Source organism: Colossoma macropomum, unplaced genomic scaffold, assembly GCF_904425465.1.
Source record: "Colossoma macropomum unplaced genomic scaffold, Colossoma_macropomum, whole genome shotgun sequence".
Lineage (NCBI taxonomy): Eukaryota > Metazoa > Chordata > Actinopteri > Characiformes > Serrasalmidae > Colossoma > Colossoma macropomum.
In genome coordinates, this window is record NW_023494789.1 from 33,427,934 (window position 1) to 33,448,166 (window position 20,233).

The window sequence follows — 20,233 nt, forward strand, 5'->3', positions numbered from 1 at the left end:
CGCATAAATTCAAAGTATTTTTCAGTGTAGCTCTTTGCACTTGCGATGACTACATGTTGCTGTTGTCATTGCATGACCTACTTTACATCATGTTGCACTACTATTAGGCAACTTTGTTACAGAATCAGATCAGATTTGCTCTTTGTTCTTTCTTTTCAATTTCTGACACTATGTTATGCTGGTAATGGCCATAACGTTTGTGTGGCTTTACACGGACCAACATGAGTACATGAACTTCTCATTGGTCGTTACAATCTTAATGATATTTTTCTGTCTCAGCCCTCTTCTTCCCTTAAACCCCTTCTGTTAGCTTTTTCTGTGTCACTCCTTCTTTAAAAGAAACCAACTTTTCCCATTTCTCTTTTTTGCCCATACCTCCTTCCTGCTCTCCTCTGTTGCCTCCTCCTCTCACCATAACGTTACATCAAAGCCAGAGGCGAGGCTGTAGAGAAAGCAATCAGCATAATGCCAGCAGTGCAGGCCCTGAGCAGCCAGGCGTAACGCTCCAGCCCTGTCCCCTTCTACTCCCCTCCACCTCTTCAAAGTAAACCATAAACAGGACTATGCTAAATGAATAAATACAGAGATGGAGGGAGCAGGAGGAAAGGAGGGAGGGAGGAAGGAGAAAAGAGGACGGACGGTCCGTCGGGATTCAGCGAGTGGTGGATAAGTGATTCCTGTGAGCTTCATACAGAGATAAGACTGTGTAAGAGTGGCTGAACGTAAAGGGAATACCTCCAGTGTTTAAACAGTGCAGATGGAAAGTCATGTGCTTAGAGGAGATCTAACGTGGATTAAAAGCAGGACAGAGCCCAGTAACCATAATGAAACTTTCAATTAACCTTTTTCTTTAATATCAAAACCTAGTTAACTTATATAGCCCAAATATTGCTAGGACATATGAGTATTCCATATTACCAGGGGGAGTTGGGACCACCTTCTATCTTAAAGCAAAAGCCCCCTAGAATTCGAGCCCCTGTTCTCAAAGCTCTCTTTCCTTCCACAGTCATACAGTCTTTTCTCAAACTACAACCACATGGAGCACATGGGTCTGAACTCACAAAACACATATTAAGACACTTTTGGATTGATATGGTCAGACTTGGCTGTAACAGCATCACGTAATCGGGATACAAATATGGTAACTATTTCATTACAGTTACAGAAAAAGGCAGTAATCAGATTACAGATTACTGTAAGAATCTATTAAAATCACTCTTGCACAGCAAACACATTGTGTCAGGATGCATAGTTTGGCAGTCAGTCATGTCATTGATAATATTTCATTTTGTTTCATATCAATTTATATCAATTTCAATAATACAGTTCTCCTTTACTATGTTTAAAGATGTCTTGTTGAAATTTGTTTTAATTTGCCTTTATTTAATTATAAAAAAATTAAAAAGACAAGTAATCCAAAAGAGCAGAAAGTAATTAGACAGATTTTTTAGATTTTCAGAGTTTGGCAACTGCAACATTAACACTAGAACTGTGATAGCTAAAATGACGCCATGTGAAAATGTAAAAAAATGTAAAAGAAATGGACAACAATGATTATTGCAGAAAAAACAAGTCAACTGACAGGTTTTATTCTAAAATGCTGTATATCTATTTGTATCAATTTCAGTTACTGCAAGTTTTTGAAAAGAATAACAGCTGATGTATAATGGAAAAGACAGGCAGACAGCAGTTATAGTGCTATGAGAGAACAGAATAACAGGGCCAACTGATCGAAGTCTGATAATAATGGGAGTCGGTCTGCATGATCGGATGATAAAAATCTTCAGATTTGTTTACTATATCAGGAAAAAGGAGGATCTCTTCACATCTCTTCGCTTGACTGATATCATGAAAACTCCAATGACAAGGCTGTTCCAAGGTGAGTTTCATATGAACTGATGATAGGCCCTATGCTTTTTCTGTAAGCTAAGTCTAGGTCTGTGCCTGTGCTAGCAGAACTGCCATGTTTAAAACAAAATCTTTTGGCTTGTTGATTCTAAATACAGTGTATATTCAATCCTGGCCCTCAAAATTCAGCAGCCTGGTGGCTTGACTGCCCAGTATAAATTTTTAGATCTGTCTACCCCTGCTAATCTGTACCGCAATACATTTTTAAGGTAACTCTTCCAACACTATGTGGGTGCTTCTATGAGAATTTCACTAAAGCACTTAAATTAACTATGCCATGTATACCAAGCTGAAAACATACACATAAACAAGTCTGCCACAAATGAATTTCTCATAGAAAATATCAATTCATACCACAGAATGACTGCATGCATGGCAAACAGTGAAAGATGTGATGTTGAAGGGTTTTACTCCTAAATCCCGGCATTAAATCTCAAACACTGGAGTGTATGTGTATGTGAGTCACATACACAAACCCCTCTTGACTCCTCTCAAGGGAGCTTCTGGGTTTCTTTTTAAAAAACTCAAACCACTCCTCTCCCTTTTTCTACACTGTTGGATTCACAGCAGATGGAGGGATGGAGAGAGGGCAGAGACAGATGAAAGAGTGCCACACTCACAGGGTTTCCCCTTTATACTCAGTCTGGTCAGAGTTTGAAGTGCAGGACATCCTCTCTGACCGATCATTACAACCCACACACACACACAAACACTCAAAGACTTTCACCTCGCACAGATTATCCTCTGATTCACCGTCACCATCTGAATCTGAGTGTGATGTATGTGTGTGAGACCTCACTGCAACTCATTACGGCATTCATCAGCTGTTCCTATGTGTGTGAACTCAAAGCAGAGACCCTCACTGTGAGAAAGCTCCAAACACCAGCGAGGGGCTAATCTGGAACCAGCCACAGGATGTGTCTGTGTTTGCAGCACAGCAACAAGGGATGACCCAAACAGCAATTTACAGGCTTCCAATACTTGCTGGTATTTTTTTAAAACAAACACTTCGTTCTCAAAATCACCCCTAAAACCAACAATATTTACATTTTATAATTGGCCATAATTTTAAGCATGTTCATTACTGCAGTTTAAAATACACTGATCGGCCACTTCATTACTACAGCTTGTGTCAGGTCCACTTACCATAGAGGTGCACCTTAGGACCTCCACAGGACCACCACAGAGCAGGCATTATTTGGATGGTGGATCATTTTCATCACTGCAGTGACACAGAAGTGGTGGTGGTGTGTTAGTGTGTGTTGTGCTGATATGAGTGGATCAGACACAGCAGTGATGCTGGAGCTTTGAAACACTGTATCCACTCACTGTCCACTCTATTAGACACTCCTACCTTGTTGATCCACCTTATGGGTGTAAAGTCAGAGACAATTACTCATTTATTGCTGCACAGATTGTGTTGGTCATTCTCTAGTTCTTCATCAGTGGTCAAAGGACGCTGTTGGCTGGATATTCTTGGTTGGTGGACTATTCTCAGTCCAGCAGTGACACTGAGGTGTTTAAAAACTCCAGCAGCACTGCTGTGTCTGATCCACTCAGATCAGTGCTGAGAATGATCCACCACCAAAATAATACCTGCTCTTTGGTGGTCCTGTGGGGCTCCTAATCTATGAAGAACAGGGTAAAAGGGGGCTACCAAAATATGCAGAGAAATTGATGGACTACAGTCTGTAATTGTAGAACTACAAAGTGCACCTATACGGTAAGTGGAGCTGATAAAATGGACAATGAGCGTAGAAACAAGGAGGTGTATCTAATGAAGTGGCCAGAGCGAAACTCGACTGCTCTCGTGCTGTATGTTGCTATAGAATCTGTGTCACAGAGGTGCTGAGTGCAACCAATTACATTTGTAAATTTATGTATCACGATCAAGGCTTTAGTTTTAGTTTGTTGCATTTATTTACTTTATCAAGTTACTTTATTTGGCTAGTTCGCTGTTTTTTTAATCATGGAAAGCACCAGTGAGGGCGACACACAGGCTCAGTCATAGCCAAGCTACACTCTCAGAAATAAAGGTACGAAACTGTCTCTGCGGCAGTACCCTCTTTGTTACTGGGTTGGTACCATCAAGGGTACATCTCAGTACCTTTAGTCAGGGAACTTAATTTTACCATAATTCATTGAAATTATATTTCTTTAATAATTCATTAAATTATAAGTTCTCCACACACCCTATTTCGTCTTCAGGCTTTTAATTTAATTGTGCTATTTTATAAAAGGTACAAACACGTATTTTTCACCTGGGAAAAACTTATTTAAGGTACACAGTTGGCGAGCCTTTGAAGCTACAGGCTGAACCGGCTGAAACATCGGAACATGAGAAGGACCACCCTAGAAGTTACTTGGCAGGTACTGTACTTGGCTGTTGCAACATGTCCTCCTGGACCCAGTACTGAGCTCAGCGCTTGAATGGCTGTGTGGAAAGTGTCACATTTTGTTGCACTCTGAGGCAATGTAACATGGATGGCTAACATGAATTTATGATGTATACAACCAAACCAGCTATAATTCATTCTTCTTAACATTTTCCATTTTCTTTCACCATTGAAATATGTTGTAGTTTAGACTATAGTGTTTGTGGCTTGAAAAAAAATGACATAGCTTCTGAAAACTAAACAGAGAATCAAGTATCAATGAAACTAACAAATACTCGAACATTCCAATTATTCAGGCCAGCCGTAGCACCAACACATGCAAAAAAAAAGAGAGAGACAGAGAGAACAGGGGGATTTCCACCATATCAGACTGAGACTGTAATCTCCAAGTAAAATCTCATTAGAGCTGTTGGATCAACATCACTTGTCAATTCATTTCAATGTGGAATCAAGTCTATAGAAAACGTGTTATTTAATAATTAATAGATTACTCACAATTACTGACAAGACACAAGTAGAATAATATTTTGCTAGTAATGTGAATTGAATTCAGTTAACTTTAGCCATTCCACTAAATTTCACCCATAAAAACTCCTTCTAAATGAAGTAATTCACTTATTAAAATTTCAAAAGCATCATTTCTGCTTGATAGAAGATACTTGTGTAAGTTTCTCCATTTCTGTAAGGAAAAAAAAATGGAAATCTCGCTGCTGTACAGTTGATCAGCATGTCTTTTTTTGAAGTAAACCAGTCACGACTGGAGCTTCATAGGGGAAATTTGGGTCACGCATAAATAAAAGAAAACCCAAGAGGTGCACAAATCAAGCTACATTCTACACCGAGTTGCAAATGCACCAGCATACAGTTCACTCAAGTTTTTGAGGGTCATGCTCTAATGATGCCTTATCACCCAGCTCATGCATAGACAGACCCCGGGGGGCTTGCGCTCCTGCCCTTTTGCCCTCAGACTGCACCAGTGCCCTCTTGGTCAGCGTGCATAAAATTTATATTGTCTGCTATATGCTGTAAATTAAGTCAAACTTCATTAATGTTCAAGCTGCCTTTTTTTCCTTCAGGCTCTGCCTCCCAAAAACGCTGCGTGAGCCTTCCCAACACATCATTATAACACCTTGACTCTCACCAACCTGACAATCACTGATGTTGACAAAATCAGCTTTCAGTGCACACCTAGTCGCCTAGTCGTCGCTCATTAGCTCTGACTCAAAATGCACTGACTCACAATTTCCCCCAGCATGTGGTACTGTAATTATACCTGTCAGCCTATCAGTCTTCTCCTGGTTTCAAACCAAAAAACGTATAAAACAGGGGTCACCAACCTTGGTTATTTCGCTATCAATAGAGGTTTTAACAGCTTTGCAAAATCATAACAGTTTGCAGATCAAGTTGTGTTCCTAGCATTAAATATGCTGCTATGAATTATACAACATTACAGCAGGAACACAGCACACCGGTTCAATATGGAATATGAGTTCAATACTAAAATTCTGAATACATTTGTTAAGTACAATATCTTTGGGCAGCTGGACGTAAGGTTTAAAACAACATAACATTTAGCCTGCATTCAACAGTCACTGTAGGATTCTCACATTGTTTGTAGAGTTTGCTGGAACTCAAATGGCCTGCTTTAAGACTCAAGAACAAAGGCTCAAATTCCAGATGAAAGCACCTGGATTCATGTAGCCACTGCTGTAGAATCAGCACTCCTCTTGAGGTATACCTGTGGATTTTTAGCAAATCATAGCTCCAAAAGGCAATGTGGAAATGTGGTTCAGCATGTGGATTCATTCACTTTAATATCCACTTCATATCTGAGAAACTTAACAAGCTAGCAATGTCTCAGCTAAAACTAATGCTGCCTAATGCTGCTCACTGCGAGGGCTTATTTGAGGGACGCTTTGGACTGTTCTCTAGGTGAAACTGGCTGCTGACAATAATTTGAGTGATATCTGTTTGTAGGCATCAGACTCAGATTGAATAGTTTAGATTTTAGTCTATCAAATTCAAGTTAAAATCCTGTCACCCACCTTAAAGTTTCTGGTGTTGATATTACTGGTGCATTCCTTGTCACTTTGTAAGTCATGAAATTGTCACATCACCAAAATTTAATTACCAGTTGTTGCTTCAATTAGTAATTAGGACAGGGATGCACCAATAACATCTCTCACTGCAAAAACAAATTATTTACTACTGATAACTGATAGGGCCTGATATTCAATAAAGGTACTTAATTTTATAATCATTTATGCGCATTATGATACGAAATTGAAGTGCCACTGATATATTTACCATTAACTTGGTGGACTGTTCGGTAACTTGGTCTGCCCAATTCACATTCTATTAGAGAACGTACTGACTGGTGCTGTTACAAACAGTAAACAGGGGTAACATAATATTTGTGAATTTATGAGGACCATCCGAACATATCATATCAAGAATCTGAAGCAAATGGGATGTGACCAGGATGGGATGGAAAGTGATCAGGGGAAACCCTAAGAGGCCTCTAAGCTTCCAGAAAAGCCATAATGAGTTCCAGGAATTATTAGGCATTAATTTTTAGTTCATTTTTATTTAATAGTATCATGCTTGTTGTATTTTAACACCATAAGTATTGTAGTACTACTGTTATTTCATTGTTACATTTTGGTTTGGAAAAAAGGGTTAAAATCTTGGAAAAACTTAACAGGAGATTGTCAACAGAAAGCCTTACATGTCATAATAAACACCAACAAAATTAGGAACTGACAGTGGAATAAACCAATCATGTTTTGGTTTAAAATGAGAGGGACCAATATTGTAATAAAAATGTCACTAGGTCTTCTGGAAGTCCTAGATACATCACTTATTTTGAATATTAGTGATGGCCTAAACACTTTTCAATTAGTCGTTAGAAGTGGAAACCAGCGGCGGCAGCTCTATGTCACAGCTCTGAAAAGAGTTACTGTAAAACCGTTAGGCACAAAGTAAAACATATATTAATATGCCTGTTACAAGCTTAAAATAAAACATGGAAAATCTTTTTCAAGCTTCAAATGTCCATGTTTAATCTAGAACAGCCACAAAATGTTAATGTGCACCTGAGTTAGTTTATCACCAACATTTTCTACATTTATAGTCTGAACTGAAGATCTAGTTCTAATAGTTACAGTTCACCACTGAATGTGATCCTCTGCTGAGATCCAATAATCAATGTTGTCAAAGACAAGAAAATGGTCTTGTACAAAAGAGAAACTGCAATTAAATTAGCATTAATAATAATTATGGAATTGAGGGAAGCTGAGGCCGACCGAGGCTGTTCAGGGAGCCAGTATGTTCACACAGAAATTCTGATGAAAGAGCAAGACTAATTGGGCTCCTATCAGCCAGAGTGGAGAGAGCTTTAATTACTTTTGTATTGGAGAGACTGCTGGAGAAACTGAGAATCCTTGGGCACTCTTGCTGCTCAGCTTAATGTAATAATACAGACACAAACACACGCAGATCCGCTCCGCCAGTATTGCGCTTGTCGTCGTCTCTTTTTGAGGCCAAGGGCCACAAAGAGCTGGAGCAATCTAAAAGCACTTGATCTTCAAAAAAGTGCTGCTTCACTATAAAAAAGCATCAGTCCCTCACACAAACACAAACAACAATCATCTGACCACAAATCAACCCCCTACAAACACACACACTCTCACAGCAGCGGTGTGGGCTCGTATCACCCTCTCACACAAACAACTTCTGAAATTACTACCTCATACAAGCCAATCTAAAACTACTCCAACACAGTTACAACACATTTTAAAGTCTTTTATCACAAATATGCAGTCAAGTCCCATTTTTCATGATTTATAAACACTTATATAACGATCACTTCTTCAAAGCTTTTTTGTTTCAGTGTATCACAATTTTCCTCCCTCAAACTTTTTTTAACAAATACAATGATTTTAGAATTAATCTGGGACAAGAAAACACATTCTACAAAGACCGAAATTATTATGTGCGATGGCTCGCCCAAATTTCAGTTTCTATTACTGGGCTGCCAACCCCAGATCTGTACGATACTGATTACAGTATGAGACACTCAATTCTCTGCTGTCTACTTGGAATTGTAGGACTTACCGAACCTGTATCTCTGGCAGCTATGCCCACTGCCCCATTAATCATCCCTCCTCCTCTTACACGAAGAATGCAACAGTTAAACCTCTCTGGAGGTTTGGGCTCAGTTTAGGCACCGTTACAGCATTCAAACATTCTCTGTTTCTGTCCTGCTCACATTTTTTGGGTATATGGGAGATACAGTAATAGTATATATATAATGTATATAATATATAATAGTAATAATACAGTGCAAAATAAATGAACAATAGGGTAACATGAGGCCTAAAAAATGATTTAGGCACTGATGAGTCATGTTGTTGTGCCTTTACATTAACTATATGCAGGTATTTACATACATGTATATTAACATTAGTCCTCTGTCTTCTTGTTAAATGTACGTCTTTCTACTACAGGAGGGATGTGTGGTCATTTGTGTGTGAATTCCTCACTGAAAAAAACAGAAAAAAACAGAATTTGCAAGACGTAATGCTATGTACACTCACTTAGCACTTAGCACAGTATCTACACTCAGCTCCACATACCATATAGGAGCACTTTGTAGTTGTACAATTACAGACTGTAGTCCATCTGCTTAACTGCATACTTTGTTATCTCACCTTTACCCCACTCATCAATGGTCAGGATCCCAACAGGACCACCACAAAGCAGGTATTATTTGGGTGGCAGATCATTCTCAGCACTGCAGTGACACTGACATGGTGGTGGTGTGTTGGCACATGCTGCACTGGTACGTGTTAGTGTGTGTTCACTGGGTCACTGCTGGACTGAGAACAGTCCATCAACCAAAAATATTCAGCCATCTGCGTCCTGTGACGCAAACTGTGCAGCAACAGATGAGCTTTCATCTCAGACTTTATATCTACAAGATGGACCAACAAGGTAGGAGTGACTAATGGCGTGCCTAAGGCGTGGACACTGTAAAAAACTGTAAAAACTCCAGCAGCACTGCTGTGTCTGATCCACTCGTACCAGCACAGCATACACTAATACGCCACCACCATGTCAGTGTCACTCCAGTGCAGAGAAAGATCGACCACCCAAATAATACCTGCTCTGTGGTGGTCCTATGCGGGTCCTGACCGCTGATGAACAGGGTTAAAGTAGGGTAACAAATTATGCAAGAAAAAAAAAGATGGACTATAGTCAAGTGTATGGACAAGTCTTCAAAGTTTATCTATATAAGTGGAACTGAAAAAATGGACAATGTGTAAAATAAGGTAGGTGTACCTAATAAAGTGCTCAGTGAGTGTGGTTGTGCTATACATTGTCAGAAACTGTGAGGAAGCCATAACATCACTCAATCCTAATTCTTATTTAGAGTTGATCTGTCTTAGTATATTAGACTTTTTACCTTGCTTGGCAGAGACATACATCTCAAAAGTTTGGAATCACTTGAAATATATATTTTTTGTTGTTATTTGCTGCACAATGAGAATTTACAATACTATGTGAATTTACATGTTACAAACTGCTTTCCAAAACAGTACTTTAGATGTTTTATTCAGTATTTCAGGAATTCTGTGAACAAGAACTGAATAAAATTAAAATGTACTGTGATCTATGAAATGTACTAATGATCCATTTACATTTTTTTGGCAATTTATCTGCCTTGAGGTTTGATCTCCACTTTTGTGGATGAATATGATGGATATTAATTTAATTACAATGATTTTCAAAGCTACACAGCTTTCTCAGTCATTTTACAATAATCTACAGCTCTCTTTATCATTCTGAACACATCTACAGTTTCTTCACTTTCATGTACCGCTTCTCAGTTTCCTACTAATTATCTGAAAACTGTGATATTGTACAGGAGTCACACATTACAGTGATTTCATAAACTTGTCTGCAACCACACTGGTTTCATTTAATTGGAAACAGTGATTCCAAACTTTTGAATGACAGTGTAAATCACCATCCCATAATACCACAGAATGGATAAAAATCTAATATGCATTCACATGATAATCAATATTCAGTTCTTCAGTATTTATCGGTTCAGACTTGAGGTGTCCACTCTACCACAGATATAAAGGCTGTTCACTCATTCAAAGGGAATAACAAACCTCCATTTGAAATTCTTCAGCAGCAGATGGTGGTTTGTGAAGTTTAGGTAATACAGCTCGAAACAGCCGATAAAAAACTGAGGCTAGATTTTCTAATTAAAAAGCTGACATACATAAACAAAAAGTTAAAGGTGTTTTGGGGAACAATGTGCATTATAAATTCCTGCAATGCTTACTGAACTGATATAATTACTGTATGGCTGCAAATTCCTGCAGGGAAAATATATGCGCTTCAGAGGGTATGTGAGGGTGTCCCAGACATTACCAGACATACAGATATTCCAGATATTCCCAAGATTGTTGTCTATATATATAAACAATGTCTCAAAGTAAACTTGAACACTCCACTGTTTTGTTTATTCAAATTGTTCAAGGCTATGATACACAATCCCAGTTCCTGAGGGGACAGCTTCACTGTGTTGCCCTGTTTCAACTGTTTCTCTTAGACTGAAACTTATCCTGTTAACGTAATCATGTGTTTTAGTGCAGGGAGAACACTAAAGCCTGGAGAACGTTCTCCTTCATTCACACTGTCCTAGAATGTTATCCTCCGTTCACACTGTTTTAGTGTTTTATCCTCCACACACACTTGAATATTCCGCTTCATTCACACTGTTCTAGACTGTTTGTGTTTATTCACATGGCTCTAGAATGCTCCTCTTTATTCACACAGTTCTGCAATGTTCAATTCCATTCCACACAGTTCTAGACTGTTCCCCTTAATTAACACTGGTCCAGAATGTTCCATTTAATTTACATTATTTTAGAATGCTGTCCTCCATTCACACTGTTCTAGAATGTTCCTCTTTATTCACACTGTTCTAAAGACTTCAACTCCATTCAAAATGTTCTAGACTGTTCCCCTTGGTTCACATTGGCCTCGAATGTTCCATTTTATTCACATTGTTTTAGAATGTTCTCCTCCATTCACACTGGTCTAGAATGTTCCTCTTTATTCACACTGTTCTAGAATGTTCTTATCCATTCAAAGTTTTGACTGTTCCCCTTTATTCACACTGGTCTAAAATGTTCCTCCTTATTCACACTGTTCTGGAATGTTCTCTTCCATTCACACTTTTGACTGTTCCCCTTCATTCACCCTGTTCTAAAATGTTCTCCATTCACACTCTTCTAGAATGTTCCTATTTATCCACCCTGTTCTAGAATGTTCCCCTCTATTCACACTGTTCTAGACCGTTCACCTCCTTTCACACTGGTCTAGAATGTTCCTTCTTATTCACATTGTTTTAGAATGTTGTCCTCCATTCACAATGTTCTAGAACATTCACAATGTTCTAGAATGTTCCTCTTTGTTCACACTGTTCCAGAATGTTCTTCTCCATTCTCACTTTCTTAACTGTTCCCATTCACTCTGTTCTAGACTGTTTTCCTTCATTTAAACTCTTCTAGACTGTTCCCCTTCATTTACACTGTTCAAGAATATCCTGCTTCATTTACACTGTTCTATAATGTTCCTCTTCATTCTTACTGTTTTATTTCCATTATTCTGGAATTTTGTCCTCAATTCCCACTGGTCTAGAACTTTTCTCTTCATTCATACTGTTTTAAAGTGTTTCATTTCATTCCTATTGTTCTGGAATGTTGTCCTCTATTCACACTGGTCTAGAATTTTTCTCTGCATACTGTTTTAGAAAAGTCTGCATCATTCATACTGTTCTTAAATGTTCCTTTTCATTCACTGTTATAGAATATTCTCACCCATTCACACTGTTCTAGACTGTTCACCATCTTGAACGTTACTCTGCATACAATTCTTGTTCTAGAATAATCAACCTCACTCACACAGGTTCATCACCGCTCTTATTCATTATTTAATCATAATTTTAAGCACGTTAGTTACTGCAAAATATATTCAGTAGGTGTAGATGATTTTTCAAAATTACTGTATAATTCCATAACACATTTGTAAACAGAGTGGTTTGATGTGTGGTTTGATGTGAAACGTTTCATTTACAGAGAAACTTATGAACTCTTTAACTTATGGATTTCTTTACAGTGGTGATGATAGGAACCAGGGGTCACAATGTCTACAACACACGAATCGACATTTTATTTCTGCTCAAAAACCACCAGTGAACCTACATGTATCTTCTGAGTTTTATATGTAATGTTGATGGTGGTAAAATAGAAAAAAAAGCTTTCTTTTGGGACTATTTTGCCTCACAATACCCTGCATGTACCCCTCCGCCGTAACTGATTAAAATACATTGATTAAAATACATTTTAGACCAAAAACCTTATCACAACACTATAGTAAAACAATGTCTTAGATATCAGGCTGAGTATTCATAACGATTTCATGTAATAACTTTCTGCCTGGGAGCTGTTAGAGGCGGATGTCTGGTTCCTATCACCACTACTGTGAACAATTGTGACTAAGTTTCTCTAGAACAGAGCATTTCACACCAAATCACTCTGAATGTCTTTGTTTACATATTAAGCATTTCATTATGCGGAAAGTTTTAAAATTTGGTGAAGTTCCCTTTAAGAGCAAACTGTTAAAAATAAATTACTAAAACAAGGCAGTTTTTTCTGCTTCTGAACGTTGTTGTTGTCGATAGGTTCTGTAAATGTGTCTTGCTCATGAATCACACAGCTGCCCAGTGTTCTAGAATTACTGACGTTACCTATGATGTACTCAGAAAAGCGTATCTCCATTATGATAACATACTGTCATATTGTCCAACTCTAACTGCACTATTCTTCTCTGCATGGGATCCCAACCGGCCATTAGCTTTTTGTCATGAAGTAAAACAGCTCCTCTCTCTCCCTTCCCTGCGCAATGTAAACAGGCAGGTATGGCTGCACGTCAGACTGACAGGCTTTTCTCTGTCTTAGTGTGTGTGTAGAGTGTGGTGCTTTGGGCAGCGCTGCATTGCCAACAGTTGAAAAAGATGTTGTGACAGCCTTCGTTTGCATCAAAGGAGGTATGTGCTGGTCCTTACACTGCTGGAGTGGTGATGCTGACATGTGATAGCAGAGAGATTTACTATCGCATGAGGATTATATCAAAGTCAAGAGAAAATACATTTAATATGATTTTTCCCCAAAAAACTGCCTGCAAGCCTAGATTCCCCCCTTTTCAGACACATGCACTCTCTTCTGTGTAAAATGAAGTGTCTGCACTTTAAATGACATAGACTGTCACTTCGTCTGGCCCTTCCAATCACTAGAAAGGTCACAAGCAAATCAGTGAGTTAATGTTGCTCATGCTGCTCCTTTTAAACAGAAGAGAGGACCCTCAATGAGCCGAGATATCGACTACAGAGCCACACACACACATCGGCTCGCTCAGACGCTACTCCGGCAACAACTGCAGCTAAGTGATGCAGAACTAGTTAATGATTAGTTGTCCTGAGGGGTGCATTGATTTGGCATTTTAACAAGAAGCACCATTACAGCCCTTGGACAGATAATCAGAGCAAACTGCATTAAAGCGTGCCAATGAAGTACCAATGTGTATCTGCCTGTGTGTGTTTGTTTTATCAAAGTGATTCAGCATAGAAAACTCTAATAAAGAACTCTCCTTACCTGGATCTGATTTAGAAAAAGTGTCCATGTCCAATAAATTCCTGTCAAAATGAACAAGAGAGGAATGCAAATTACAACACTGACACAAAGTGAGATAATCAATTTTTAAGAAGAGACTGATCAATCAATTAAACCAGTTAATTAGCATTCATGACAGCCCAAATCGACTTGTAGGACTGCAATGTTAAACATGCAGTAAGACAGATTCCACTGCAGCTTTGTTAATAATAGACATCTGGACAAATCTAAGCCGCTATTGAAAGGTAGATGGCTCCAGCTTCACCAAGCCATAAAATTACTTTCTCACATCATAGCTAGTCCAAGAAAATTGGCGTAAACAATGCAACAATGAAAACAGACATTTTAAAGAAAAACTCTGACATTTTAAATGGCAAAAGATAGCTTCTAAAACAAACCCTTGGATCTCCAAAATGGTAACTTTTCAGGAGAGGGAAAAATCTTTCTTAACTTCTAGTGTGAGTTAATGGAACAAGATTTTTCTTTAAGTCATTTTGGAAAATATTGGTCCATTCCTCCTGAAATATTCACACAATGTACAGGGCAGTATGGTGTTATCAAATGATGTTACAATATGGAAAAATGTTACATAGTTTGGATCTTACAGCCATAAAAAGTAAGATATTCTTCAGCTTGTCAGGTCACTAGGCTGAGTCAGTTTAGTTTAGACACCAACAATGCTCAAGTACTCCACCAATGCTTATGTACTCCACCAGGATAAAATTCTGATCTATATCTGTGTCCCGAAAGCTAGGATGCAACCATAAAAGACAGCACTGTCCGATGAAGGTTCCTCATTTCCATTACATAATGCAACTTTTCATCAATGCTGCTTTCTCATGTCGTAAGTCTGAGCTCAAAATTTGATTTAGAAAAACTGTTAATGAAACTGGCAAACAAAACACGGATGTAAATGATGTAATGTGATAGATAAAACATTGATTTGCTTGTAACTGAATGCTATCCTTCAAGCTAAAATTGTCCACCTCTCTGAAAGCAGGTGCTTTCCATACCCTGTGTTCAATTTACACCGTGTTAAACAGACACACAACTACAGGAACGGCGCACTGTACATTTTGATTTATATTTTACTGGCCTTCATCTGCCTGTGAAGTGAAAATAATTGATGCTGTCAAAAGCTGACGCATTAAGCTTAAACTCACAGAAGTCTGTGCACTTAACAGAGTGTACAGATGAGTAATCGTGCATAAAAAGTTGATGCTCGCATGTAGAGCAGTACATTCTGTGTTCAGCTATGCTGGAGAGAAGCTGTTACCCTATGGAAAGGATTTTGCTAGCTTAGATGAAACCAGATTAAGTTGTCAATCACCTATCAAAATCAGTCAGCTATGTTTACAAATCAATTCAGTAGCACAAAGGAAAATCTTATTGCAGATGGAGGAGTGTATTTATAAGCAGGACTTTCTCCATTCAAAAAATCAAAACTTTCAAAACCTCAGTTGCTCAAAAGCAAAAGGGAATCATTCTGGAATAAAGTGGAATTCCACTGATTTTGAAAAACTCTTGCATGCAGTCTTTCAGAGTGGTTCGACATGAAATTTCTTTACAGTGGTGATAGAAACCAAGAGATGCGATGCAATATCTGTAATGTAAATACAGCCATTTTATTTAATCTTCAAAACCACCACTGAACCTACATGTGTCTTCTGAGTTTTTATATGCAATGTTCATAATAGCAAAGTAGTACTGAAAAGTTTATGTTTTAGGCCAAAATCTCATCACAAAACTACCGGAAAACAATGTCTTGGACACCAAGCAATGCATTTGTAACCATGTCTTGTAAAAACTTTCTGTGATGGAGCTTTTAGAGGCATCGAACTCTTCCGACATCTGGTTCCTATTACCACCACTTCTTTCTGCAGAATGGAGCATTTCACATCAAACCACTCTGAATCACTTTATTTACATCTCAACCATTTAACTATGCAGAAACTTTGGTGGAATTCCCCTTTAAATCAGTAGATGAACTAATGTTAGCGCCACCAGTATAATGTTAGATGGGAGGCAGTCATCTATATGAGGTAAATTACTGTCTGCTCAATGATGATGTGGAAACATGTTGGCTTGTCAAGTTAACACTGAGAACAGAAAAATCTGCTTTGTAGCTTAAGCTATCACAGTTAGCTTAGCCACTGTACTGCTGACTCTTCAGTCATGCCCATGACACGCTAGGGTACTAGTGTTTCGTAGCAGCAAAGTAAATAATATACAATAGTAACACACTATACCGATTGAGAAGCGTGCATCTGCAGACAAACCTTATTGTGAGCTGCCAGTTTATTAAGTACACCCACATATACTACCTGGTCATGTGATCCGGTACACCTATCAATTGCTGACTGAAACACCCCAAGGGTTGCTAGGCTAAATACTGGGACATAACTATAGTAACATCCAATAAACATGTGCGGTGGCAACATTTTTCAGGTTTAACTTCTACACGTGAGAAGTTGAACCTGCATCAACTTTTGCCTGCATCAACTATTTTCGTTACTCCGACATTTCACTAGAATTTTATTTGGGTCAAATGTGTGTGCAAAGGACTAAGGCCGGCAGAAGATCATGAAGTGTACTTTGGTAGCATCTTCAAAAATTGTCAGAATGTAGGCTGCATCGCTTGGCTGTATTCAAAAGATCCTTCTGATTGAAACAGCCTTCAATGACATAGCAGCCCACCTAAACTGCAGCCTAGCTTTTGGAACGCAAACTTGTGTTAGATGTGAGATAAAGGCTGTTGGCTGGAAACGTGCTTTTTCTCTCTAGTGGTTCTTTCAGTGTTGCAATATTAATTCCATCATGTGACCACACCTGAGCCAGTAATGGATGACTAACAAACAAAGGGTAAAAATATTACATAATTATACCTCTGTTACATAATGGCAGTAATTTGTAAGCATCTATGTTTTAATTGGGTTGAGTTACAGCAACCTGTGTACCAAACAACCTCTAATTATTAAAGACCAGCCTGCAAATTAGACACTTAGTCAATCTGGAAAATGTACGGCTATGAAAACAGTACTGGCTCAAACAGATGTGAGTAACAGCAGCCTTGTCAACAGCAAAGAATAACTATAATGCCTCGATCTCGTATGATAATAAGAGGTTTGCAAAAGGCACACCTAGGGCAAAAACAAACCACACACAAACACATATACTCTCTCTGGAGCCCCCATAACCCAGCGGGGAACTGCCTTCATGCATGGAGGCAGGAGCTGAGAGGAGGGAGAGAGATAGATAGAGACTGAGAGAGAGAGAGAGAGAGAGAGAGAGAGAGAGAGAGAGAGAGAGAGAGAGAGATAGACAGACAGAAAGGCCAGTGGCATTCATATTCAACTCCCCTCAGCTACAAAAACCTCACAGCTGCTTTCATGTCCAAAATATTAAATACAGTAGTAAATGCAATAGGCCAAGGTTTTGACTGATGAACGTGTCTGGGTGAATCGCAGGATCATTCGCAAGATTCATAAGAAGTGTGTGTGTGTGTGTTTGTGGCACTCTGGGGTGTCAGCTACGCTCAATGTGTGTCTAACAGGATCTCGTGCATAAAGCTACGGTGGCGATCAGGTTTTACATAAGACAACAAACATGCTCCTCTGCCACACACCAAAAAATAAAGCTGCCAAAACTGTTCTTTGGAGTGTTGCTATAGATGAACCACTTTTTGGTTTCCTGAAGTACCTTTCAATTGATGGTTCCATAAAGTACCACTGTTGTAAATAAGGTCTGTGAGTGTGAAGAACCTTTTTAAAGAACCTCCACATAATGTTATCAACACCAGTGCCAAGCCAAGACGCATTTATTGTTAAGAGTGAACACTCCAGGCTTAAAAATAAAGCTGCCTAAAATGGTTATCTGGAGCAATTTCATACAAGAACCACTTTTAGTTTCCCAAAAATCCACTGTTGTAAATGTGATGCGTGAAGAAGCTTTTTAACCCTTTAATGTTCTGCTGAACCATTTGGTAGAGGACATTTTGTGTCACTATATATGCCGCTCAAAAAAACAAAAAAGAAAAAAAACATTTGTTTTTATTATTGCCCCAAACAAATAAAAAAGTGAGGTGAGGAAAATAAAGGGTTAAAGTTTACAGAACCTCCACATAATGTATATTGTAAAGGTTGTACACCAGTGTGGAATCTTCAGGGCTTTCTAGGCTTAATGATTTCCGTGAGTCAAGAAAAATATTCAATTTTTTTTTTAGTTATTTTATTTTTTAATCATCATATTTGTTGTATTTAAACTCACACAAGTTCACAAAAGGGTTAAGGGATTAAAGGTTTTTTTAATCAGTGATATTTAGATACAGCCATGTTAGTACTTCAGGAGTTGAACTGAAGTTTTAGCATGTCAGATTGCCCACTAGCATAATTAGGAACTGAGAGTGGAATCAACAATCATGTTTTGATTTCTAATGGGTGGGAACAATTTTGTGAGAAAATAGCCCACTGACTGCGAGTATGAGTAGTAGTCTGACCAATGCATTACAGTCAGAGGGAAAACTGCAGAAAGGAGCCAGGAATGTGGGAAGGTGTTTTAAGTTAGGGGTGCTGAAATTTTAAGCAATATATCTGTGATGTGAATGGTGATGTCATGCAAAATGATTTTCCCTTGTTTCATTTGAAATGTTTTTGATAATAGAGGCAACAATATACCCACATAACTATAAACCACGAATCTACTGAAGCACGCCCTGATTTCTCTGATCTCTCGGTCCTTCTGTATGAACTTCTAATGAGTTGAGTGATGTCCAAACACACTCATGGTGGGATGGTTGTTTAAAAAGGAATGAATTCAAAGTGAGGGACATCATTATAGTTTTATAGAAATAGCCTATAGCTCTGAGCACACATTCCTTCTTTGCAGCTCAACCTGCGTGTGTTTTAGTGATGCCCCTCCAAAGCAGCTGGCAGTGGGCGAGTGAAGCGGTTCGGCTCACTGTAATGAAACTACACTCTTAACGTAAATAGTGCACTGATACTGCAGGTTTGTAAAATATATGAATAAAACATAAAAATACAAACTCCACTCTAAAACAAGCAGATACAGGTCAAATTATTTTCAAGGTCAGAAATCTGGGGGTGCTGCCACACCCTCTGCACTCCCACTTCCCACATCCCTGAGTCACTGTAAAACTGCTACACACAAGGTAAAATAAATGTTAATATGTCTGGTAGCTTCAAATGAAACATGAATGTCTTTTGCAAGCTTCCAATGTCAGAGTTTAAACTAGCATGGTCAAAAAATGTTCATGTGAATCATCTTTACCAACATACTTCTAAAATCTAATAAGAGTGCTTGCAGAAATTTGCATCATCATAGAGTTTTTTTTCCTTGTATGACAGAGTTTTGGCATTTAGAGCCTGACCTGAACAGACTGTTATTCTTCCTCCACTGGCATTTATCAGAGTTTGCAGGTAGGTTTTCAGATCCAGCATCAGCACTTTTATAACAGTAAGTGGTAGACTTTCAATCTTTTTTTTAGGAAAAAGCTTTCATTAAACTATCCATTTTCCACCCATCTATTCTTAGTTAGTAACTGTTGCAACAATTTACAGAATGATGACAAAAGTTCAGATTTGCCAAATAAAGCATAAAGACCATAATGCAGCCTTTCTCCATTAAAGACAACTCTTTCAGCAAACATACGTAACTGACACCATCATCATGTATTTTCGTACATTCTAAAATTCAGTGGTCTAAGGCTCTTCTGAATAGGAGACTTATGTTATAGTCTGAGTGAGTAACACTGCCGCTGCTCCTGTACACTCCTCGCACTGTAGCACACAAGATTAGTTCTGCTCTTAAACGTAAATCATCTTCATAATCCTGCATGTTGGCATACGCAGAGATGTCAGTGTGTGGGGGGCTATAAGTAACATGTTTTTTTAGATTTCCTGTGATTGAGGAACACATTTCATTCATTTATCTTCTGTTTCACTCCAGCAAGAGAGAGATAGAGACAGAGAGAGAGAGAGAGAGAGAGAGAGAGAGAGAGAGAGAGAGAGAGAGAGAGAGAGAGAGAGACAGAGAGAAAGAGAGAGAGACAGAGAGAGAGAGAGAAAGAGAGAGAGAGAGAGAGAGATTAAAGAGAGAGAGAGGTATCCACAAGAAAGACAAAAAGAAAGACAGGGATAAGGAAAGAAAGAGAAAAAGACA

General features: G+C 38.5%; 1 protein-coding gene across 1 annotated transcript in view; it reads right to left on the reverse strand.

Moving 5' to 3' along the window:
- Positions 1-20,233, reverse strand: part of LOC118808397 (copine-9) — a 141,769-nt gene that overhangs the window by 118,075 nt on the left and 3,461 nt on the right. The window contains exon 2 of the mRNA XM_036571036.1: positions 14,039-14,079. Within this exon, the coding sequence (XP_036426929.1) occupies positions 14,039-14,079 (41 nt within the window). The remainder of the gene's footprint in view (positions 1-14,038; positions 14,080-20,233) is intronic.